Source organism: Colletotrichum jinshuiense, chromosome 9 (genome assembly GCF_051148585.1).
Source record: "Colletotrichum jinshuiense chromosome 9, complete sequence".
NCBI classification, from domain to species: domain Eukaryota; kingdom Fungi; phylum Ascomycota; class Sordariomycetes; order Glomerellales; family Glomerellaceae; genus Colletotrichum; species Colletotrichum jinshuiense.
This window is the reverse complement of record NC_139316.1, coordinates 2997902-3022498: the sequence shown is the minus strand read 5'-3', so window position 1 is coordinate 3022498 and position 24597 is coordinate 2997902. Positions and strand designations below refer to the sequence as shown.

The 24597-nt window shown below is 50.2% G+C and overlaps 6 protein-coding genes across 6 annotated transcripts; 4 read left to right on the top strand and 2 right to left on the bottom strand.

Annotated features, from left to right (window-relative positions):
- Positions 1–322: 322 nt before the first annotated feature.
- Positions 323–1974, bottom strand: EsH8_IX_000795 (cytochrome P450; the record flags this gene model as incomplete). Its single annotated transcript, XM_083267131.1, has 2 exons — positions 323–1800; positions 1857–1974. The coding sequence occupies 2 exons, from the start codon at positions 1972–1974 to the stop codon at positions 323–325; spliced, it is 1596 nt and encodes a 531-aa protein (XP_083130696.1).
- Positions 1975–3138: 1164 nt separating this feature from the next.
- Positions 3139–5333, top strand: EsH8_IX_000794 (NADPH cytochrome P450 oxidoreductase family protein; the record flags this gene model as incomplete). Its single annotated transcript, XM_083267130.1, has 2 exons — positions 3139–3387; positions 3444–5333. 2 exons carry the CDS (start codon positions 3139–3141, stop codon positions 5331–5333), a joined length of 2139 nt encoding a protein of 712 aa, XP_083130695.1.
- A 2564-nt stretch (positions 5334–7897) lies between these two features.
- On the top strand, positions 7898–9809 carry EsH8_IX_000793 (general substrate transporter; the record flags this gene model as incomplete). Its single annotated transcript, XM_083267129.1, has 5 exons — positions 7898–8105; positions 8206–8501; positions 8586–9021; positions 9082–9272; positions 9339–9809. 5 exons carry the CDS (start codon positions 7898–7900, stop codon positions 9807–9809), a joined length of 1602 nt encoding a protein of 533 aa, XP_083130694.1.
- Positions 9810–10010: 201 nt separating this feature from the next.
- Positions 10011–13180, bottom strand: EsH8_IX_000792 (uncharacterized protein; the record flags this gene model as incomplete). Its single annotated transcript, XM_083267128.1, has 6 exons — positions 10011–11639; positions 11697–11762; positions 11818–11972; positions 12026–12419; positions 12474–12684; positions 12738–13180. 6 exons carry the CDS (start codon positions 13178–13180, stop codon positions 10011–10013), a joined length of 2898 nt encoding a protein of 965 aa, XP_083130693.1.
- A 1028-nt stretch (positions 13181–14208) lies between these two features.
- On the top strand, positions 14209–16179 carry EsH8_IX_000791 (uncharacterized protein; the record flags this gene model as incomplete). Its single annotated transcript, XM_083267127.1, has 8 exons — positions 14209–14493; positions 14549–14602; positions 14666–14889; positions 14949–15247; positions 15299–15378; positions 15440–15488; positions 15660–16087; positions 16150–16179. The coding sequence occupies 8 exons, from the start codon at positions 14209–14211 to the stop codon at positions 16177–16179; spliced, it is 1449 nt and encodes a 482-aa protein (XP_083130692.1).
- A 2786-nt stretch (positions 16180–18965) lies between these two features.
- On the top strand, positions 18966–20936 carry EsH8_IX_000790 (uncharacterized protein; the record flags this gene model as incomplete). Its single annotated transcript, XM_083267126.1, has 4 exons — positions 18966–18983; positions 19038–19422; positions 19859–20243; positions 20327–20936. 4 exons carry the CDS (start codon positions 18966–18968, stop codon positions 20934–20936), a joined length of 1398 nt encoding a protein of 465 aa, XP_083130691.1.
- Positions 20937–24597: the final 3661 nt, after the last annotated feature.

Here is a 24597-nt window from a genome sequence, read left to right as displayed (position 1 = left end):
GCGAGTGCTGGTAGCGGTCAATTATGGTGGCCTGCTCATGGAACAATAGAACAGAATTTCCCAACCCGAACTGCTTATTAAGGCAGTTAGGGAAATGCTCTTACACTGTACGCAAGGGAGTCAGAATGCCCGGATATTTTTGGCCGCAACCTTCGAGGTGCGGCGTTCTACGCGTAGCATTCAACTGGTGTGTGCGCCCTTGAACCCGCATCTCCAAGTGTAGAAAAATCTCGTATTTGGGGAGTTATCAATTTGTTGATATCTACCTCGCCAACGCCAAATGCACAAAACTACCGTAAGTCGTAAGTCTATTAGTGGAAGTCTAGTTCGCCTCCACGTCCTCCAGCTGCCGCCTCCAGATCTTCATGGGCATATCTCCCAGCAGCCAGTTCATGGTCTCCTCGCGCTTCATCTCGAAATCACGTGGCAGCGCAAACTCGTATCTGTGGACCACCGACGCCAGCAGCACGGCCTGCTCGAGATATGAAATGTTGCGGCCGATGCAGCCTCTCGCGCCAGCGGAGAAGGCCAGGAAGTAGGGCTGCAGCTCCTTGCCCTTCTCGCCGAGCCACCTGTCGGGGACGTATTTGTCGGCTTCCGGGAAGACGGTCTCGTCGCGGTGCGCCACGACACCGGACATGCTGACGGTGGTGTTCCCCGGCACCCACTCCCCCATGATGTGCATGCCTTCGGGCGGGGTCTTGCGAGGCAGGCCCTGAGGCGTAGGAGGGAAGAGGCGGAGAGACTCGTCGAGGCAGGCGCGCAGGTAGGGTAGGTGCTTCACCTTGTCGTAGGGGGCGATGACTTCGTCAGGGTCGAGGACGCTGTCAACCTCCTCGCGGAGGCGCTTGAGGTATTTGGGGTTCTTCAGTAGTTGGTACAAGACATTGGTAACCGCAATGGCAGTGGTCACGCTGCCGGCGTTCATCATGATGTTGATTTCGGCAACGATCTCGCCCCATTCCAGGTTGTTCGCCTCGCCATTCTTGTTCTCCATTAGGGCCTGGAAGAAATCGTCGAGCTTTTCGCCGTCATTGTAACGTTTGAGACGCTGAGAGGAGAGCTGCAGCACGATTCCATCCCAGCCCTTCGAAGCCTCGCTCATTTGGCGGTACCGGGGGATGATGTTGGACAGCTTGTCGATGAGCTTGTAGTTCTCGTAGGTCCAGACGAGGAGGGATTGCTTCCGGGCGATGGGGTAGAGGGAGTCACGGAGAGGCACCTCCCAGGTGGTGCCGTCCTTTCGCCGAGCCAAGACTCTGTCGTGGCCGCGGTCGAGCAGGCCGAGGCGCTCGGAGAGACCAATATCGGCAATGGCGTCGAGTGTGAAGAAGTTGCCCCACTTGCGATAGTCGACGGTCAAGTCCTTTGGCTCGGGGAACATCTGGCCCTTGGGGAGTGGGTCGGTGCAGCGCTTGTCGAGCTGCTTAAAAAGCCTGTCAACCTTGTCGGCGACCTTGTGTTCCCATCCCTCCAGATTCTTCAGGGCATAGGCCGAGGACAAGACCTTGCGCTTCTTGGCATGGTCGTGTTTGTCGATAACGTCAGCGAGGTGGAAGTGAGAACCGGCAGTCAGGTCGTAGGACTCGTCCTTGATGCAGGGAGTTCCGTGACCGTAGATATCCTTGATAGCACGGACATCACTGAACGAGAGAGTGTTGGGGCCAGTGCGGAGGATTGGGCCCTTTTCCTTGTGGAGGCGAACGAGATGAGTTGATCTGGCACCCGTCCGGGCTAGAATCATGAAGGGGATGTTGTATGCACCGGAGAATGTGCTGAAGTTTTGGAACTTGCGCAGGCCTATGTTTACATGTTAGCGGGTGTTGCCCTGGTAGATAGAGAAGGCGGACACGAACCTTTTGAGTCCTTGAAATACACGAACAGGGGATAAACGACTAGGTAAAATAATACAACGAAGAAAAAGCCCGTGGCATAAGGGGCCTTAGAGAAGACCGAGAGCGTTTCGAGCGCCATGTCGGTAGCCAGATCTCAAAGATCTGTGAAGCAGAAGGCAAAGAATAAGGTGAGAAGACGGGATTGCGTTGATTTTTCTATGATCTTCCGCCGTTGAGTGAGCGGACGCCGTCTCGATCTAAATAAACAATCGCATGTGGGACACTAGAAGAGAAATAGTGTCACGAGAGCTGCAAATAGACGCTGGAGAAATTCCTCTTTGGACGGGGCGAGAAAGGAAAAACTCCCCGCGACGCCGCTTCTCCACTAGTTGCGACACCCATCTCCGCATTGTGCACGTCACAACCCCCCCTCCAACTAAACTGTCGAGAATACTTAGCTTGCTGGAGAGGGAGTCCGGAATTGGAAAGAGGGGGCATCATCCACAAGGCGGCACTGCGATGGAAGGGTCAAAGACAAGCGCAGGACAAGTTCCGCGGGGAATGCATGGCAGACACATTTTTGGGTAGGGATGCGTCAACAGATCGGGGGGGATATCTCGGGCATCGTCACACCCTTTGCTGGATTTAAGGCGGGGGAATGGGCGTCCATCAATGGCTAAGATGCCACGATCCGTGGGGTTTTCGTCTCAAGAGGGTAACCATTTCCGCGGAGAAGGCTGGGGAGCAAGGATGCCTCGGGCATGATCAATGTTCCAGCCGTGGCAGCCGTCGACGGCCAAGCCTCAAAGATTGGGGCAAGTTTGGAGAATATGGGGAATCCGGTGATCTGTTGGCTCGCTAGGGCCGTCCCATACTCCTTTTCGCCTTCGATGGCTAGATCCCGCGGGATATATCGCCTAACTAAGCTTAGATTGGTCTCGCTAACTCCCCCCGCGGGGAAGTGGATTGTTCCCCAGCAATCCGATACTTGGGTCTGACTCAAGACGGCAATCCTCCCCGCAATGCTTGGGGAAGTGACTTGCCTCTTTGAATCCCTTTTAGAAAGTATTGGACGAGGGGGCGTTGACGACACTGGATCTGGAGTGGCCACAGTTCACATGCTGATCGTTTTGGAAACTTTCACGATCTTTCTGTCAAGCTGTCGGTCGCATTTATTATCTCAAGCTCTTCTGCTGCCCTTTCGTAAAGGCATGAAGTCGACAAACCCATCGACACCTCTTTCTAACCGATATTTGGCTACACACTGATCGCAACCCGTCTTATTCCCTCACCTGTAGACATCATGTCGATTCCGGGCGCTCTTCCCGAGAGCACCTTGAAGCTACTTGCCCAGCTCGCGCCGGGGACAGTCGCAGACACGGCTGCTCTCGCCGCCGCTGGGCTCCTTTCTGCCGCCTATGTTTTGCGTGGATACACATGGGACAAGCCCGACCCATACAACTACATCTTTTACGAGAGGCCACAGCAAGGCGCTGGTGGGAATGCTGCACACAAGAGATCCAAGAACATCGCCGAGAGGCTAGAAGAGCTCGTAAGTTCGCATTGTCCTATTTTCTTTTTGAAATGTACTGACGCTTTTGTGTGCAGGGAAAAGATGTCGTCGTTTTCTGGGGCTCGCAGTCTGGCACCGCTGAAGGCTTCGCAAATCGCTTGGCACGGGAGCTGCACCAGCGCTTCCACCTGCAGGCAATGTCGGCCGACCTTTCAGACTACGACGCCGATACAATCACACAGATACCTCAAACCAAGCTGGCAATCTTCATAATATCAACCTACGGTGAAGGCGATCCTAGTGATAATGCCGGCCTGTTCTGGGATTGGTTGACTAAGCTCCAAGACAAGCCCCTTACATCCCTTCGATATGCGGCTTTCGGCTTGGGCAACAGCAACTACCGATACTACAACCGTGTTGTTGACGTGGTTGATGAAGCGCTTGTGGAACGGGGCGCGTCTCGTTTGGCCCCCGTTGGCCGCGCGGATGACGCTCAAGGAGCCACCGAAGAGGACTTCCTCTCGTGGAAGGATGACTTGTACAAAGTCCTCCGCGAGGCCCTCAAGCTCCAGGAGCACGAGGTTGTGCACGAGCCTTCCCTAGCAGTCGTTGAAGACGAGTCATTGGAGCCGCAAGATCTGCACATTGGCGAGCCGGTGCACTTGATCGAGGGATCCGGGAAGGCCTCCGCCAACTCTGCAATCAAGGCTTTGAAGATCAAGAGGGCCCACAGCTTATTCTCTTCCCCCGGCCGCAGCTGCTTGCACCTGGACCTTGAACTGGACAACAACTCGCAAATAACCTACAAGACTGGCGACCACCTTGCGATTTGGCCTATCAACCCTGACCAGGAGGTCGAACGTCTGCTCAAGGTTCTTGGCCTCTCTGAGCGCCGCAGCATCCCGATCAGCATAAATGCACTTGATGCTGCCGTCAAGATTAGGATTCCTACGCCAACCAACGTTGAGACACTGTTCAGGTATTACCTGGAGATCTGCGCCGCCGTCCCCAGAGATGCAGTCCGCGGCCTTGCTCAGTTCGCGCCGTCGCCTTCCTCGAAGGAGTTCCTGCTAAATCTAGGCCGCGAGAAGGACAATTACGCGAGCTTCCTCGCGTCGAACCATCTCACAATCGGCAAGCTCCTCGAGTTGGCTGCAAACGCCGACGGCAACCAGGCGGCAGCTTCCTGGTCAGGCATTCCTCTCTCATACCTAATCGAGACCCTGCCCCGGTCTCAACCTCGATACTACTCCATCTCTTCCTCTAGCGTTGTTTCTCCCAAAGCTCCAAGCATTACTGTTGCTGTTTCTGATACCCCACTCTCTGCTTCTCCATCTACTGCCATTCCCGGTCTGACAACCAACTACCTTCAAGCGCTCTCGCAATCCTTGCAAAACTCCCAGTCAACTCAGCAGACCGAGGGTCTCAGCTACGCCCTCTCCGGTCCGTCTGAAGCTCTGGAAGGTGGCCTTGTTTACGCTCATTTCCGACGATCAAAGTTCAAGCTCCCCATGCTTTCATCACATCCCCTGGTCATGGTCGCCGCAGGCACCGGCTTGGCACCGTTCCGCGCCTTCATCACCGAGCGCCTGCGACTGCTCTCCATCGGCAAGGATATTGGCCAAATGATGCTTTTCTTCGGCTGCCAACGTCCGGACGAGGATTACATTTACAAGGAGGAGCTAGAGCAGATGGAGAAGGAGCTGGGGGGCAAGTTGAAGATAATTACGGCTTTCTCGCGGCAGGAGGGAACGAAGAAGACCTATGTCCAGGACAGAGTTCGGGAGATGGGCAAAGAGGTATCGCAACTGTTGGAAAGCGGTGCCAGCTTGTACATGTGCGGAAGAGCAAGCATGGCGAGGGAGGTTGGAAAGACTCTTGGTGATGTCGTGAGGACGGACAAGGGATGGGATGACGCTCAGGTCAAGGAATGGAGCGAGGGTCTGAAGCGCAACCGAAAGTGGCAAGAGGACGTTTGGGGTTAAAAATAGGACATCATGTAGCTACGATAGGTATGGGATCGGCGTTGTGGATAGTGCGTTGTGTGTTAGTCATGGCATAGAATGTAGACCAAGGCTGGTTCGCTAATGCCTCTTGAAACTGTGGTTCACTTTGCTTTCATGTATAAATTAAGATATTGAAGATGCACTAAAAGCCTTGACATATTCGCAGCCTCAGAATTAACAGATTCCGTTACTTTTATTACATTGTATAGTTCAGTTTGATAGACTTGACCATCTGAATTCAACTCTTACTACCCCAAACTTGAGAACTTGAAGGGTTACCCTAGGTGCGAGATCAGCTGAAGCCCATCAAAATCCGTTAGCCTTACTTGTTACAGGCAAATAGTAAACGAAATCGGGATTACAATATCCGTACCCACGTATCTGTACAGACCAACTAGATCCAGTCCTCCATTACCCTGGGCCAGCTGTGTTTTCCTATTTGAGGTTCATAATTATGTTGGGGGAAGGGTGTTAGAATTTTACCAAATTCACGCTTCACAAAAGAAGGACGAAAGCCTGTCCCTTCGATGTACAGAAATGGAATATTTCAGTAAGGGCCCAACACTATGACACGCCCCCTGCATCTTTAACAAAGCGAATAGAATACGGGACCTGCATCTTTGCCAAGAAGATCTGCTCTGCATTAAGCAATGGCCAGCCGCTAATGTGGAGGATGGATTTCTTGAAACCGGTTATCCGTGCAATCTCAGGGAGCCGGTCGTTATTCTTCGCCGTGTACCCCAAGTGCTAGAAGTCCGAGTCAGCCGTTTCAATTACTATTTCCCAGTAGTTTTCATCATCTTGACGCCGAATAGAAACAGTTGTGAGCGTTTGCGTGCACATTAATGCGCGTCTGATAATGAAGACGGAAAAGCAACGCTTCTCCACGATTCCATAACCCGCGGGCCCTTGCTGACTCTCAATCCACATTGACGTGTCGGTTACGAAATATGGAAGGTCAGGGCCGGTCTAGTCCTGAGGATCGTCAAGTTCCCTCTGCAACGCCGCGTTCTGTATTGTTCCAAGGCAGCATTGAAACCGGACACACTATCATATTCACAGGTGACTTATTTCAGCAGTCACGTTGGTTGCATGGCCGGAGGACTGGAACAATCGAATAAGCTTTGCCTGTCTGTGCTCATGCGTTTGGAGAAACCCCCGCGGGCCAAGCTTCCCCTTACGGCATGCATTTCCTTCATGCGGGCCCCGAGTCAGTGGCATGCCTCAGTGGCTGGCCGGGGGCTCCGTCACAAGCGAGACTCATGCTCAGCTCGACCTTGCTCGTCTATCAACGGGTCGAACCCGCGGACTAAAAGCGTTCCCAACCCACTGAAGGCCTTGGCAATTATTGATCATGGACTCCAATCGGAAGCCATAGATTGATAATGGTACCGCATGTGGGACGTCTGGGGCAACGCGCCGCCAAAGCCTGGGGGAAATGAGGAGGTGGGAACACCATCTGAACCACAGGTCCCCGCTCGTCTCTATTCCCATGTCACTTCATCGCAGCAGTTCCACCCCTTCACCCAGGCCTCTATATTAAATATTGCGTAGGTTCACAATGTCGACCATGACATCATACTCCCGAGACCCTTGTCCAGATCCACGTAGCTCGAGTACGACGGCATCGATGGAATACTCTAGAGAACTGTTGTCGGTGAGATCCAACTGCCTCCGGGCGTCTCCAGGCATGAAAACGAGTTTTTTTTTGCAGCCAAATCTTCCTGGAAACTTTCGGGTGAACCCGCCGCCTCTGTCGAAATATGTAGGATATACAGTACCGTTGAGCTGGAATTCCACTTGGGTGGCCTCAGCAATAGAAACCAACCAAGCATACAGCGCTGACTACGGTTGAGAATCGGTTGCCAGCCAAGGTTACCCCAGTCCTGCGCCTCCGTACGCCCATTATAAGAGGATGTACTGATTATGACGGGGTTTTTTTACTCCTTCGGGGAAGGCCAGCTCAGAATTCCCCGCGAATCCCGCACACGGAAGTACCCCAGACAACCCACCCCCGCATTTAATTCGACTGCGCTACCTAAGTTGACATTGTTGAGACAGTGGAGAAGCTCCCGTGAATAGGGGGAGACGTGATGGGGAACAAAGGATGTCTGCCGCGTGTTTTGCTGCGTCTAGCACGCCTAGTGCTGAGAGTATGTTGTACTCTGGGAACCCCTGCTCAAACACACAGAATGTAGCTAGCTACACACGCTGAGGCTTTCCATTCAATTCACTGCGGCGGCCCTGGGCTGAGGCGCGTGCTTTCCAGTTTCTCCTCAGGGATGACTCTTTTGGGGAATTAAAACCCGCGACCCACCTTGGCGCGCACTTTACTTCGCTACGGACACATTAGGTGGCCTTGGTGAGGAGGCATTGACTCGTTATCTATATAAGTCAAGGTCTGTTCACTCGTCTGAAAACCATAGCGTCTTGTTTGACAACCGGCCTCAAGCCCATCCGATTCTGCGACGAAAAATCTACTCTTCTTCTTTCGCCCGCGTCGCCGATTCCTCTTCGAAAGCGGCCAGCAGCAACACTTCAACATGTCGAACTCCTTGCCCGACTCTGACAGCAAAGGCCTGTCAAGGGATGCGTCTCTCGATAAGATGAAGCTGGATGGGACCGCGTCCCACGTCGAGCAGTCCAGCCTGGCTCAGGCCCCCGACTTTGATGATTCCATCGAAGATACCGAGCCTTCACGGGCTGTCTGGTTAATCACCTTCACCGTTGCCATGGGCGGTTTCTTGTTTGGTGTGTTTAACCTACCCATTCAATCCCTATCCTCGAAACGCATGGGACGCATGGGACGCATGGGACGCATGGAATGCTAACGTCTTATTTTCACTCCCAGGATACGACACTGGTGTGATTTCAGCCGTCCTTGTCAGTCTCAAGTCGGACCTGGGGCACGAATTGTCATCGCATGAGCAGGAACTCATTACTTCAATCACCTCCGGCGGTGCGTTGATTGGCGCCGTGATCGCCGGTTTGCCCGCGGACAGATATGGACGAAAGCTTGGCATCTACATCGGATGCGTCCTCTTTCTCGTTGGTACGATCATCCAAGCTGCGGCATTTTCCGTCGCCCAGATGACTGTCGGACGTTTCATTGTCGGCTTGGGAGTCGGCTCTGCTGCTATGATCATCGTAAGTCACCATGCAATCTCCAAGGGGTTCAGAGGACCTCGAACGACAAGAACCACGGCCCGATATTAACAATCTGTGCGACAGCCTCTGTACATTGGAGAACTCGCCCCTGCTAGGCATCGTGGCCGCATGATCGCATTCGACAACATGAGCGTGACTCTGGGTCAGTTGATTTCCTACGCACTGGGAGCTGGCTTCACCGAGGTTCCTCACGGCTGGCGATACATGGTCGCCGTTGGAGGCGTCCCGCCCATCATCCTCGCATTCCTCCTGCCCATGTGCCCCGAGTCGCCACGCCAGCTCATCTCCCACGGCAAGATCGAGGAGGCCACCCGCGTCATCAAGCGCGTGTACCCGCACGCGACGGAAGAACAGGTTGCTGCAAAGATGGGCCACATGAGCTGGGCTGTCGAGATTGAGGCGCAGGCCACTTCAGGCTCGCTGTGGGATCGCTTCAAGGAGCTCCATGTTGTCCCCTCGAACTTCCGCGCATTGGTCTGTGCATGCGCAATCATGGCTAGTAAGTGCTCCCGAAGAATCCCGAACGACGATAAGTGGAATGGGGCTAACAGATTTACAGTTTCCCAGCTGGGTGGATTCAACACTTTGATGTACTACTCTGCGACTCTCTTTGGTCTCGTCGGGTTCAACAAGCCGGTCGCCGTTTCCATCGTTGTTGGCGCAACCAACTTTGTCTTTTCGCTCGTCAACCTGTTCATCATCGACAGGCTCGGTAGACGCCGCATTCTTCTCGTGACTGTGCTTGGAATGGTGAGTAAAATTCTCTCTATCGACCATCCCTCCCCAAGCAATAGGTGCTGACCAAACGCGCTGTAGTCTATCAGCATGGTAGTCGCGGCTGTCGCGTTCCACTGGATCCCGGTTTCCCCCGACCTCGAGCTGCAAAGCACCACCGTCAACTGGGCCGGCATCCTTGTCCTCGTCACAATCATCATCTACGTTGCCTGCTTCGCCGGTGGAGTTGCCACCATCGCTTGGGTTGGCACCGAGCTTCTCCCCCTCGAGGTTCGCGCTCTCGGCACCATGATGAACACTGTCGTCTGCTGGGGATGCAACATCATCATTGCCTCGACGTTCCTTACAATGATGAAGAGCATGACACCGAGCGGTGCTTTCGGGTTTTACGCCGCCGTTTGCTTCTTTGGCTGGATCTTTGTTATCATCTGCTACCCAGAGGCGAATGGTTTGCCGCTTGAGGAGGTACGCCAGATCTTTGAGACTGGCTTCGGTGTCAAGAAGGCGAATGAGCTGCAGAGGTTGCGCAAGATGACTGGCGGTTCGGCTTAGGTACTTTGCGAGGAAGTGCTTCTAGCCTTTACTTTGCAGAATATTATTTATGTGACCATTGAAATATGAAATATGAGACATGAACACCAGAGATTATCATTGAAGGGTCTAAATGAGCACGTACAGTCTTTGAACTAAAGTAAGACGTAATGTTGATAGATTGAGAACGAATCGGTTTCCCTCCGTCGCGGCTTCTGGTCATTAAGCAACGTAAGAGCTACTTGGTGGCCCCAAGTAGCTCTCCTTTAGCCCGCCAAGGTCAAATACCAGCTTCTCCAGGATCAAATTTGAATGCTTCAGTTTGATTCTCACTTCGTGTTCTCCCGGACCAAGGTTAAATTCGCTTAGGTCATGTGTCCGCAGCCAGACACAATCCTGCACTGCATAAAACCACCCGTCAGGTAGTTCATTGGACTTTTCGGACCTCGGAAGCAGCTGGTGCGTTTTAACAGGCCCGTTATCCACATTCAGTTCATATGAAATCGGGTCGGCCGGGTCTAGGTCGAGAGTCATGTTGAAATACAACAGTAAGCATGCCCTTTCGGGTTGCGAAAAGCCGTAGAACTTGTACGAGAGATACGGAGCGGAGCCGGTTTCCGTCGTGGCAATGGCGATTGCCCCGGCTGGAGTCCTGCCGCACTCTGGAAGCGGTCTGAAGCCTGGAGGAGGATTGTGCGCAGCGGGCATGGAGACGTATCCATCTGCCTCGACGAACCCGTCTTGGAATGAGTCCGGAAGTCGTCTGCCTGTGATCGGGAGATGGACCTGTTCGAAATCACCCTCCTCCGATCGAACATCCACCAGAATTGTTTGATCAAAATCGGCAGGTACCTGATCCCAATCGATCGTGATTTCGATCCGGGCATCATCTCCGTCAGGGTCGAGCGTGCCAGCAGTGGCCGACAACTGAGCCCAGCCATATGGAGTTGCCGCCTTCCAGTGAATGACCTCTGCTCCTCTTGTATAAATATCAAACCACCTCTTACTCGGCCCGTAACGGCTCATCTGCCCCAACGTAATTCCGGGAACCAAGTCCCGTCGGCTAGGGTGCGTCCTATCGGACTCCTCATTCGTCCTCCCAGGTCGGACTCCTTCGTGGCCTTCGACCGCCACTCCCATTTGTCCCATGACCGGGTTGGAGTTCTGACGGCGCTGGACATAGCTTAAGCCGCTAATCATGTCCCTAAATGGCGCATGCCAGGTGTCCTCGTAGCCGTAATGCGTCTGCCGCATGATATGGTCCCACTTACCGTTCAGCAGAGAATGAAATCCCTCAGAGAGACTGTAATCGGCTTCGAAAAGCTCAAGGGCTTCGCGGGCGAGCTTGTTAGCCGTGTTACGTCGTTGGCGGGCGTAGAGGTTGTTTCTGCCCAACGTCACTTGAAGTTTCGTGAAGATGAAAGAAGCCTTGACCGGATGTAGCACCGTTTCGAATATTGCCGCCTTCTGTTCTTCCGATGCACGTCCGTGTATGTCCTCGGCCTCTTTTAAGAGGGACTCCCAACGACCCACAACATCCTCTGCTTCGTTATAGTGAAGGAGGGAGAAGGTGGTCCGCTCAACGTGTTCGTGTTTTCGCAGAGCAGCAAGGCGGTCATATTCACGCCAAACTGTCGCAATAGACTTTGCCTGACTTTTTCCAAAGTTGACTTCTGCCATGGTCTCATAGAATTCCATGAAGCCGTCTGCACTGATTGAGTTGATGTCCCAGGCAAGTCTCATCGCAAAGGTGAGTGGAACCTCCATTGGCTTGATGTCACCAACATTGAAGACCCAAATCTGCTTGGCATTCCGCTTATAGGCTTCCTGCAGCTGATGCCAAGTTTTTCCCTATTGAGCAGGTTAGCCTCATGGTAAACTTTAACCACAGTATCATATGGGCAGTACCAAAGAATTGCTGTTGATCCATTTGTAGCTGCGTGGGACGCCGACGTATTCGAAATGGTAGTATATCTGCCGTTCAGTCAGATTTCCATGTCGTTGGAAGTCCTAGATGGCAATTACTTACTCCCGCCCCTCCCTTTCTTTCCTTTTCCTCTCCAGATGGGAGACGTCGAATACTGCCGAAATTGTCGTCGGCAAACAGCAGTGTAACATCGTCTGGAACTTCGAGTTTTCCTCCTTCATACTGGTCTTGCACCTCCTTATACAACGCCAGAAGTTCTGTGTACTTTGTTAATCGTTTGCTCCTTAACATCAGCGTGATTGGTACGTACGCGGCACGGCGTCTTCTCTGCCATGTACTTGCTTGATAATGGACCTTTGGGTCTTGATCACGTCGCGGACAACTGCAGCCGGATCATCCGTCTTCATCTTTCTGTCGTATTCCCCACGCATGCCAAGTGTGAAATACGACTCGCGCCCTTTGGCTCTCTTGACACCCTCGTCGAAGAACTCGGTGATCTTCTCCTTGTTGGTGAGCCAGTCCCAGCTACCGTCCGGGTTATCCGCGAACCACTCGTTCGTCGCTCTCTGCATAGGTTCATGGTGCGATGTAGATACGACTATGCCATAGTCTTCGGCTATCTTGGCATTTTCCGGATCATCGGTGAAGAACGATGCACCTGGGTTTGGATAGCCTGGCCACATTGCTGGCCATAAGAAGTTTGCCTAGGTGAGGATCAGCATATATGACGCTGGCATTCATGCTGCTGGTTCGCCGACCTTGAGTCGTAACAAAAGTTCAAACACTTTTTTGTAGAACTCAGACCCGTAACCCCCAAAATTGTCTCGAACCCAGCCCGTAAGAGCGGGAGCCTCATCGTTAATGAAGATACCGCGGAAGCGGACACTTGGTTCTCCATGGTATGTCGGGTGTGGCAAAGCGAACACCTCTTTGTGGAACTTGGGTGGCACATCTGCCCAGTAGTACCAACTATTCAGCATTAGCTGTTGGTAACTCTCGCAGTTTTTGGTGACTTTTCCTACGGCGAGACTCCGATCTGCTCAGACAGTGTGTACGCTCCGAATATCGATCCCCGTTTATCGCTGCCAGCAATGACAAGGGCTTTCTGGCAACCCGGAAAGGGTTGTTCGACGGGTATCGTTGCAAAGGATTCGAATTTCCCATGTATTTTCGTCAAGTCCAACTTTCCATCTTTCTGCAATCGCTTGAGCAAACGACTCGTTTCGACGCATCCGATGATAATGGCAGTGGTCACTCCTAAAGAGGTAATGTCTTGGCTGCTCTTGAAAACCACGAAGGGATTCGGGTCAGATTTTGCTACACGGCCAAAATCATCCGCAAGGTTCTGTGCCGCAATGTGGGTGCCGATCGCATCCGACTCGTCCACTAAGATTGTTGCGCCGACCAAGTTCAAGGATCGGCCGTCTTCCGGAGAAGAGAACGTTACAATGCCTTGCTCGAACATGGTGCCGTTCGACTGGGGATTGTCCACCTTCATCGAAATGTAAAGTTACTCGAAATGCCCGTCGTGGATGGCTGCAGCAAACAATTTCAGGGGTCTACTCGATCCAAATACCCGGGCATCGGGTCATTGCAGTCCGACATCGCTACCTCGACAACGACTCGGCGTCCATCCAGACACACTTGATTGATTCAAAACCGGGTCCCCCAAGCAAGGGATTGTCAGGTGGGCATATGCCCCTCCGATACCCCCTCACACCCCAGGAAAAAGCAATTAGCTTCTCCGCACATTAGGCCACGTCTGGTTGGCCAAGCCATCTAGCATCCTTGGCCCGGTATCCGGTCCGGACTCATTCCCCGCACGTCATCCCCGGCTGTCGCCCCGCCTCCGCAATCCTCAATGGAACTCTCCAGGTTTGGCCAACGGACGCAGGGTGGTGGTAATACCACTACGTTTTTGAGGGCTGGTCCTACTATCGCCGCCATAAAGCTACAACGATGGGAAAATACCTTCAAATGAGAAGAATGAAAACGATAATAGCGATAGGCTGTTCTGTTAAGGCAAACTTTGTATGGACGCTGTGTGCTTCTTTGGTTCATGGGAGATCGAGTTTGATGACTGGCACAGTATTTGTCACCCGCATGCAACGGCAGCAAAGAGCCGAGGTTTTATTTACTGGGAATGTAACAATTGTACCGTGTAGTCGTCCATTTTTGGTACAGCGTCCGGCACATTGGACGGAGCAATGACTGGAAGAGATGCATGCATGGTTAAGCGGCCGCGCGATCTTTCTGGTATGTGGGCGGCCTTCGGGCTGACGGCTCATGAATATCATAATAGTCTTGAAGATGGTTTGCCGACTCCAGATAAATAAGCTTGGCTTTTTACATTGACTACTGCTCCACCCCTCTTGACGTTTGAAGCTTGCCCAGTCATTTGCCAAGTCTATACACATTCCCATACTCTTGGCATGCTGTAACTTGACTACGTCTGCATCAATATTCAAGTCTTAGTACTCATAACAGTATAACATGAACAGAACCGAGGTCAGCGAGGCGCACGAGGCCGCGGAAGCCACTGCCGACCTAAAGCAGCGAACGAACTATGACCTCGTCGACCATGAGGTTGCCAGATATGCCGGCGACGCCGTTGTCGAAATAGACGAGCACACTAACAAGAGATTGAAAAAAATGATCGACAAGCGAATCCTGAGTGTGATGATGTTTACATACTTCATGCAGTCATTGGATAAGGGTACCATGTCGTTTGCATCTATCATGGGTATTATCGACGATACCAAACTTAAAGGCCAAGAGGTAGGGTCATCTACTCAAGCAATACGTATTTGATGTCTTAACTAACAATGTATAGTATGCCTGGTTAACTACCATCATCTACCTTGTCGTCCTATGTGTCGAATACCCGGTAAGTTACTTATGCTGAGATCCCGAAGCTTCAACGTGGCACGTTAGACTGACTACAGCCTAGGAAAACTACATTATCCAGAAAATCCCGATCGCAAAATGGCTCAGTTTCAACATCATCATGTGGGGAATTACACTTAGCCTCCATGCCGTATGTCGCAACTTCGTCGGCCTGGTCATACTCCGCGGTTTCTTGGGCGCGTTTGAGGCAGTTTGTCAGCCGGGATTCGTGCTCCTGACATCTATGTGGTATAAGCGTGAGGAACAAGCTACTACTGCTATTCTATGGTGTGTTTTTGTCATCGGATAAACTCACAGATGCTACAAATGATCCTGACTCTCAACAGGTACATGATGAATGGCCTCCAGCAGATCATTGGTGGACTGCTAGCCTTTGGGTTTTCCTTCATACCCAGATCTTCACCCATCAGGTCGTGGCAGGCATTATTCATGAGCTATGGTATAATCACGGTCTTTTGGGGTATCTTCGTGCTTTGGTGGATGCCGGATTCTCCAATGAATGCACACTGCTTCAGCGAAGATGACAAGAAACTCTTGGTGGAACGTGTTCGGTCTAATCGCACTGGTTTACAAAATCGCAAATTCCGCAAGGAGCAGGTCTGGACAGCTTTCAAAGACCCTCAGGGTAGGCATTACCTTTTAGTAATATGATGTTAAGCTAACACAGTGATGATAGTTTACGGATTCGCCCTCATTCAACTTCTTACGACTCTTCCATCAGGAGGCCTTGGTGCATTTGCCAACATTATTATCAAGGTACACATGATATGACATTCCAAACGAAACGCAAGAGATTATACGGGGCTAATTCGTTCAGTCGTTCGGTTTCTCTACCTGGCAAACCCAGTTGCTTCAAAGTGTGACTGGTATGCACCCTCTTTTTGTCGCTTTCCCCTCTTCTTTGTGTCATTGCAAGACATGGTTCCGTACTTGATACTTACTCGTGCATCTAACAGGCGTTTTACAAATAATCACTATGCTTACAGCCTCTTGGATTGACAGGCGCTATAAACAAACCATCTTTGCTATGATGGCAGCTGTTGTGCCCACGATCGCCGGCATCGTCGTCCTTCTCACCGTCGAGTTCCAACCTAGCAAAAAGGTCGGCCTGCTCCTGGCGTATTACATCATGATCTCATTCTGGGCTTGTAGCGGCCTTGCGCTGTCGCTTGTCACGCGGAACGTCGCCGGCCAGACTAAGAAGGGAGTGGTTATCACCAGCAATTTCGTCTTCTGGGCGGTGGGTAACTCTATTGGCCCACAGGTCTTCCGCTCAAAGGACGCACCGCGCTATTTTCTTGCGTTGGCTATCATTCTCGGCTGTTTTGTCTTGTTAGAGATCGTTCTTTTTGCCCTACGGACGTACTATGTCTTGCAAAACAAGTCTCGAGAGGGCAAGATTGCGCGGGGCGAGGCAGCCGCCGACACCACGCACACCCATGCCTTCGAGGATATGACTGACAAGGTGAGCTCATGTTTCCCCCCATCCTCGGCTTTGTTCTTAATGCAGTGCTCACATTTCATCAGGAGGACGTCAATTTCCGATACAACTATTAGGTTGTGGATTCAGCCGAATTTTCATGCACGATGCGTCAGGGGCTGACCGCTCATGACAGCAAAGTAAAAAGACGCGGCAACCTGTATCAACAGGCAATGAGGGTTGACCACCGTTTGCGCGGTCGAGGGACTAGACCAAACACTCAGTGCGTTGTTCAAGAATAGACCCTGGCAATATTCACATCTGTTCAAAACAAGTCATGTGTGTATTTTTGCTCTAGACAGAAACCGGTAGAGTGGGGTGATCTTGGGTGCCCAACCCGCGTTGGAGGCGGCAGTTCAGTTCGGGGCACCAAGTAGCTTGGAAAAGCAATCAGCGACTTGACTACCCCGCGTCTTTTCACATTGAAGTATTAGAGCTAACCATGAGAGGCTAGAAGGAGCCTCGCTGTGAACTCTGAAAATATTTACCGTAACGTTACGGTGTCCTCGTTGATAAGCTCCTCTGCAGGGGGGACAGCCTCCTCCGAATCCAAACTTGAATCTCCGGACCCCGCACTATCCACTTCGTTAGGCATGAATCAGACGCTGGGGCAAACTCATTTGTGTCGGAAGAGGGGTTAATGAGACTGGATGGCTGCTTTTATGGTGCCGAGTACCGACAAGCAAACCGTCTCTGGTTAGTGATTTTCAGAGGATGCCGCATTTATTCCAGGGTTCATCATACGGCAAACCCCGGCCAAAATTGCCGGTTGGATTCTGGACCGACTTGGAGAACCTGGGGAACCTGGGGACTTCCAGATTGACAGGATGGGTTAACTACGTGGGGCCATTGCGCACCTCGGCACCGAACTCCCCAACCAGTCGGCGGATATAGACTTTGATGAGATGACAACCGGCCGGGCATCGGCCGATTGCCATCCATGCGCACAAAGAGCCGGTGGGAGGAGTTCTCATCCTACGGCAGGTCGCGTACAGCGGTCCATATTGCATACCCTAGCAGTGCGAAAAGACGAACACGTCGTTCTTGCTTTCATTTAGTGCAAGAACTCAAACCAATTTCCTACAGCACTGACAGCAGTAGTGATCAACTCACACGATATTCAAAACTTACGAGGATGTGTGGGCATGGCAGCTCGTGCGGAAACTGTTCTCCGTCTGCGAGACAGTATCCGTTGCGCACGTCGGCACCTGTTGGCAAAAGAGCCAACCGGCTATACAGAGATCGCACCGCCAACTTTTACTCTCCAGGGCAATGGGATAAGGTCAACCTGCTTTCGTAAGACAGACATCCCTTGGGATACATATTGCCAGAGGAGCCATTAACGTGATCTATGCAGAATGATGTACCTGGCAGTGTGCTCTCAGCCGCCGAACCTCAGTCTTTCAGTATGGAGCGGCCCTGGATTGAGTAGACCATTGTTCTCGGAGGCTACAAGCGAGAGTAACAGCTTCAAGCCAGCTCAAATAGGACAATCATTCGGGCCTTCCTGGTCAACCCATTGGTTCAAAGTACAAATCACCATCCCTGACGAGATGTGTGAAATGAGACATCTCGAGTTGCATTGGGATTGCAACAATGAAGCAACTGTCTGGAACGCTCGTGGGGAACCTCTTCAGGGGTTGACTGGCCGCGGGGAACGTATCGAGTGGATTATCCCCGAGTCTTTCAAAGATGGCGACAATCATACTATCTTCATCGAGATGGCGTGCAACGGGATGTTTGGAAATGCTGCGGGTGAACCGATTTTCAAAAACAACCCCAATGGTGACGCCATTCAGCCACCGGACCCGGAGAAGCACTTCCGTCTCTCCAAGGTGGAGATTGTTGCCATTGACATGCAGGCTCGCATGTTACATACAGACATCCAAGTCATCCACCAAGCGGCGCAAGAATTCCCCGAGGACTCTTGGGAACAGCACGAGGCATTAAACATTGCGACAAGAATCATTAACACTTTTAAAATCGGCGACAGAGAGTCGATAGTCCGAAGTCGAAAGATTGCCGAGGAATACCTGGGGCCGGATGTGAATTCAGAGAAAGTCTTTTCTGTAAACGAAGAGAAAGGTTCGAGTGTCTTTGCCATTGGGCACTGTCATATCGACACCTGCTGGTTGTGGCCTTGGGAAGAGACTAAGCGTAAGGTTGTCCGGTCATGGTTGAACCAGTGCGACCTTATGGACCGATACCCTGAGCTTAACTTTGCCTGCTCTCAGGCACAACAGGTGCGTCCCTGTTGTTACATAAAGAGTCGATATAGTATAGGAAGCTTACTGACTCATTACACTAGTTTAAATGGTTGAAAGAGGGGTATCCTCACGCCTGGGAACGAGTTAAAGCCAAAGTAGAGTCAGGCCAATTCCATCCCATTGGAGGTTGTTGGGTAGAACACGACACAAACATGCCTAGCGGCGAATCCCTTGTACGCCAGTTCCTTTTTGGTCAACGATTTTTTGAGAGTAACTTCGGGCGCCGCTCGACGACTTGCTGGCTGCCAGACACGTTTGGTCAATCGAGTCAAATCCCGCAACTTTGCCGGCAAGCAGGCATGAGCAGGTTTCTTACACAAAGGATTTGTTTCAACAACATGAACGAATTTCCGCACACTACGTTCAACTGGTATGTTTAACAGGCAAACTGATGTCTTAAAAGCCGCTCACTGATCTTGTTTCCAGGGTTGCACTTGATGGAAGCCAAGTCATTTGTCATATGCCTCCTGCAAAGACCTACTGTGCGGATGCAAACTTTGGAGATGTCAAGCGCAGCATGACGCAACACAGATCGCTTGATCAAGATCATACGTCTCTCCTAGTTGTAAGTTATATCCAGTTTAACATTCCTCGAAATGAAGCCACGGGGAATGGTACTCAAAGGGAACTAGATAGAAATCATTCAGTGCTAACAATCATGTACCTAGTTTGGTAAGGGAGACGGCGGTGGCGGTCCAACCTGGCAGCAGATCGAGAGGCTACGCCGACTTAGGGGTCTCTCTGATACCACCGGATTGCTACCTCGTGTTCATTCAGGTAGCACCCCTGATGACTTTTTCGACAAATTGGAACAGAAGGCACATACCCTGCCCACCTGGAACGGGGAGTTATACTTCGAGCTCCACCGTGGGGTGTATACCACACAGGCTCAAACCAAACGTAACAACAGAACGTCGGAGATTCTTCTGAGAGACATTGAACTTTTAGCAACCATTGCTTCCATTGATAATAAGGCCTATAAGTACCCTAAAAAAGACATCGACGACATGTGGGAGAGCGTGCTTCTTTGCCAGTTTCACGACTGTCTGCCGGGTACTGCCATAGGGATGTGCTACGACGATTCGGACAAGGTGTGTTAAGTCATGCAAAGAAATTATGATACACTATGAGCTCATTAAAATCTAGGTTTACGCAGATGTGTATAGAACCGGCGAAACTTTACTTCGGAATATCTACGACACACTCAAAGTAAATGATGCTGTCAGGAACGCTAACCATCTAGCTGCACTCAACACCTTATGTTGGCCTCGGAAAGAAGTGCTAAAAACATTAGATGGAAGAGATGTAATCGCCCATGGCAGTGGATTTGCCATTTCCATAAATGAGTCATATTGTGCCTCCACCGAAAGAGCTGTGACTATTCAAGAGGTGTCCGAGGGCATCTTTAAGTTGCAGAACAATTATTTCACAGTTATCGTCGAAAAAGGATGTATTACATCGCTATACGACCGTCGAGCTAATCGCGAAGTCTTGTCGGGCAAGGCTAACCAGTTTGTTATTTTCGACGACAAGCCAATCTACTGGCAAGCTTGGGATGTTGAAGTTTTTCATCTGGAGACTCGCGAGGAACTTGACAATTCAACGACGTCCATTTTAGAGGACACCCCACTGCGAGTCAGTGTCGTGACCGAGACGAAGATTAGCGACGTCAGCTCCATCAAGACAACAATCAGTCTGTCTGCCGCATTTGACGACGAAGAAAGCCAGTCGTATTTGGAGTGCACTGCAGTGGTTGACTGGCATGAGACGATGAAGTTCCTCAAGGTTGAGTTCCCTGTCGATGTACGTCATCACGAAGCTTCGTATGACACTCAGTTCGGCATCATTCGGCGACCCACACACTACAACACTTCGTAAGTTTTATCTGTCTCTATTAGCGGCCCCTTAGCAAAAGACAAGGAAAAGGGAGGGGGACTCGCTAATAGCTTCTTTCTAGTTGGGATATGGCCAAGTTTGAAGTCTGCTGTCACAAGTATGCGGATTTGTCTGAATACGGATACGGCGTTTCCATTTTGAATGACAGTAAATATGGCTTCTCCACCCTTGGTAACACAATGAGGCTGTCTCTGCTCCGCTCTCCTAAAGCACCAGATGACAAGGCCGACATGGGAAAGCATACGATCAGATGGGCCATACTACCTCACCAAGGTCCTCTTGGACCCGAGACTGTACGAGCGTCCTTCAACTTCAACAATCCACTAAAAGTCGTCTCGGTCTCCCCAAGTTCACCATTAAGCACCTGCCCTATTACCTTGATCGGTGACCAAAACCTGGTTATGGACACGATCAAGCGTGGCGAAGATGATGAAGATATTAGCCAGGGCGGGTTTCCCACTCGTTCCGACAGAAGCATAATCGTCCGTGTTTACGAGAGCCTTGGCGGACGAGGAAAGGGAACAGTGAAGACGCATTGGCAGCTGAAAAGTGTTCACAAAACCAACCTTCTAGAAGATGATGAGGATGAAGTTCCTCTTGGGGGAAACAATTTCGAAGTGGACCTTGGCCCATTCCAACTTCAAACATACCGACTCGTTGTGAAGCCATAGGGTCGCGAGATTATGAAATGTTGGTTTTATTCAGACTATTTCGTGGCTTACGCTGACCCGTGTTCAGTGTTGAAAACTAGGCAGTTTGATTTATCTTGCATTTCATTAAACATAACCTTACGTCTTCTTTCCCATGGTATATCTCAAATAATTACTGGAAATTAAGCGAGCCACATGACCCAACAGCCTATCGTATTTCAGTTAAACCACAATCCTGAAATATTGTGTTAGTGTCTCGTATTTTATCCAGGCCTAATTTAAGTAATATCACTTTTCACTGACTTTGTGCTTCTTTTGATGAATATCTACATGGTCTTTGAGAGGATATGTGTACTTTATATAAATGAGCTTGATTTCTTACTTTGATGACTGTTCCACACCTTTTGAAGATAGTTTTATAGCTGAGCTATAGAAAAACGACTAGAGCGAGACAACTTTGGCTGGAAGGGCAGAAAAAAATACATATACAGCCATGAATGTTTTGAGTACGAGCTAGTTTAAACGTTTAATAGATCATGCAGCTTTATAGGATATTCTAAAATCGTCAATTTCTAAACAAGCTCTGGATGTCACTGACAAGAATGCTTGAAATGGACGCTGATATATGTGTCACCAAAGTGGAAGTGTCTTGAATATGTTCCTTGCCATCCTTGCCAAATGGACTTTGAACATTTTTGATTGAATCGTTATATTCTGGCCACTGACTTCGCACCTTGCTGTCTTTTTATTGATGCTTAAGGTTGAATCAGGGAAGCTTCTATGTTATGTTGCAATGTTGCTGCCGGCTCATTGCCAAGTTGGCCTGACCTTCGCTTCGGCTAGAGTCAAGCCCAACGCCAAAGTTGAATCATGTTTTCTGAGCCTATATCTATAATGCCTCGTAATATTGACCAAGAGTCTGTTGGGAGTTGTGAGAATGGTTGAAGGTGCGGGGCTGAGTATGGTTCCGATGATGAGGAAGCCGCTCAACCATCCGAGCTTGTCCACTTAATCATACTTTGCAGTACGCATTGCCCTATCCTGTTGATAATACCACATTGGTACGACGGTAGGTAGAGAAGAAAACTTTCGCGGCCAAAGTAGGACATAATCTTCTTGGTTGTCATTCAAAAGGTATCGGAGCCAGATGCCCCAGGTAATGAAATAATTCACTCCCAGAGCGGTCATAAGGTGCCTAGGAGTCGTTAGCTCGAAACGAACGCCTCTGATATTACCAAACAGTAACGTACCACCACTGTACACGTATTAGCTAGTGTGAAGCAAGATATAGAGGGATTATACGTACTCCGTGTCCCTCAAGAACCATACCCCATGGCAACCCAATGAGATTTCTCCACCGGCGAAAGTCGTTGCAGTATAGGTTGTCCAAGTTCCACATGGCAATACCTGCACAAGCTGTTAAAAACCCTGCGACGACCACCCACCACATCTCTTGCATGATAGCCTGGTCCCTTGAGATTATGTTTCGCGCTGTATCCTTTGCGGGTTGACCCTTATCGGCCTCATGCCCGTACCTCTTTCTCAACAAGGGACGCAAAGAAGCTTCCATCATGTACAAAGCGCGGAACAAAGTAGTAAGAAAAAGGCATACGAATGCCATTTGATGAAAGAAAGGATCTTTCACATAGTGATAGTATGCCTAAGAATAAACATGTTAGTAACTATGAAAGCTCATTTAGTAAATACATACGGTAATGAAAATTGAAAGCAGAGTAAGACTCATGCCAAGTGTTACTGAAAATAGAAAAGACTTTGAGAGGCTGAAAGTTGTGTAGCAAAGGATAGAAGTAGTATAAATCATGGACAGCTCATCCAAAAGCTGCATTGGATCTGTATCACTGGTCAGAGAACAACATAACAACAAGGTCAGTGGGAGTTAAGTACATGTCAAAGTCGCGTGGAACGCAAAGCTTCCGCATCCGACTAATAGGTAGCCCCCATACGCAACAAGAAAAACCTTATCGTACTGGAATCTGATGCATTTCCAGACCCCGCGGATGCCGATTGCAATAAACAGCAGGTTTGTCAGAGTATTCACTGCTTCTGCAGCATAGTGACTTATAACATAGTCCTAAAGTTCAAGTAAGACTGGAACTCATCACGATAGAGATAATTTTTGGATGAATTCTGGGCACTTACTTCTTCGCACCAGTTTATGGTTGACGTCGGCTTGCCCCAAAATCCTTCCTGTGGCTCAGGATACGCGAGGCTAATAGCATTGATAATTGCTCTCATGATGAAATGAAAGTGTGCCGAGATAACAGAGTAAAGCAAGAACGAACTTGTGACGCAAAAGAAATAAGAATACAAAACCCTGCACTGATTGAAGAGCAGAAGAGTGAACACATCAAGCTCTGCGGCAGCTAATATACGGAATTATTTTAGCTGTTGAACTCTGTATATCCACCAAGTGTAGAGTGCAGGTGAGGCAGTGCCGGTCGGCCCGCCCATGGCTATGTTGTCCTTTGACTAGTGAGCAGTGGTCTGATCTTGCGATTGGTGTTCGGTGGTCGGAGTTCGGTATGTAAACTAAACCAAAGCTGTGGAGTTTAATTAACTACCCTCATCCGGCAAAAGATTGCTCGAGAGGTGGACAATAACGGAGGATAAATTGTTCAAAAGCATCACATCGTTTTCGCTTCTTCATTCTGTCTTCACAACATGTGCAAAAAAGCGACTTGGCAGGCGAACTTATTGAATTCTATTGAATAAGACGTTGCCCAGGTTGAACCATTTTCCATTTTTGGTGGTTTCTTTTTCAGTTGCTTAATGGCATCTAGAGATCTAAAAGTCCCCATTGGAGGACGAAGCATTGCCGGAATCACTTTGGCTTTCATGCTGCTCGACATAAATGACATTGATTTCCTAGTTCTGGAAGCAGTGGAGCTTGCTTGAACAAGAACAAGCTTTCGCTTCAAATGTACATGAGGGATTGTCGGGAGAATCGACAAAACGAACCCGTTTTGTCCGACACCGCCGTCACCCATTCCTTGGGTTGGTGACAATACAGAAAATTTCGCCCCCGAGCACCGACGTGGAAAGAGTCATGGAGCACTAGTGCTTCGGTGTTCGGGCATGAACTACTCTAACCTGTCAGTCCTGAACGTCCCCACATCTGTTCTTACACCGTAAAAAATGGATTCAATCCCAAAATAGCGAGCCCCAATAAGAGAATATCCGGAAATTATTAGCGCATTAACATTCCGATATCTACTTGGTTGGCAGGAGCAGAATTCGAAAGACGCTTGGGTCAAGCCTACTGTAGATCTCTTACTTGCGCAGCACCAAACCACATTCGCTTTCTGTATGCGAGCTCGTTTATTGCAATTTAAAACATGTTTTTTTTAGGATACGCGGGCAATGTTGACAAAGCTAACATTAAACGTGTGGACCCGTTCTTTCACGGCGAGAAGCCTACCGGAGAGACTGGGAGAGTAGACATGGGGATCTAATCTTTTATCTTCATCTACTGTCAATTTGTCCATTTCTTTGATACCTTGTGGTGCACAAACAGGAGCAATATATCTTATAAGCGGGATTTGGCAATAGCCTAGTCAAACATGCCCACCACGGATACTTGAGTTAACGTCATCATCGTCAGTGAACATAGCTGTATCGGCTAGCCCGCTCCCGAAGAATGTTCGAAGGTCTGGCCTAGGTG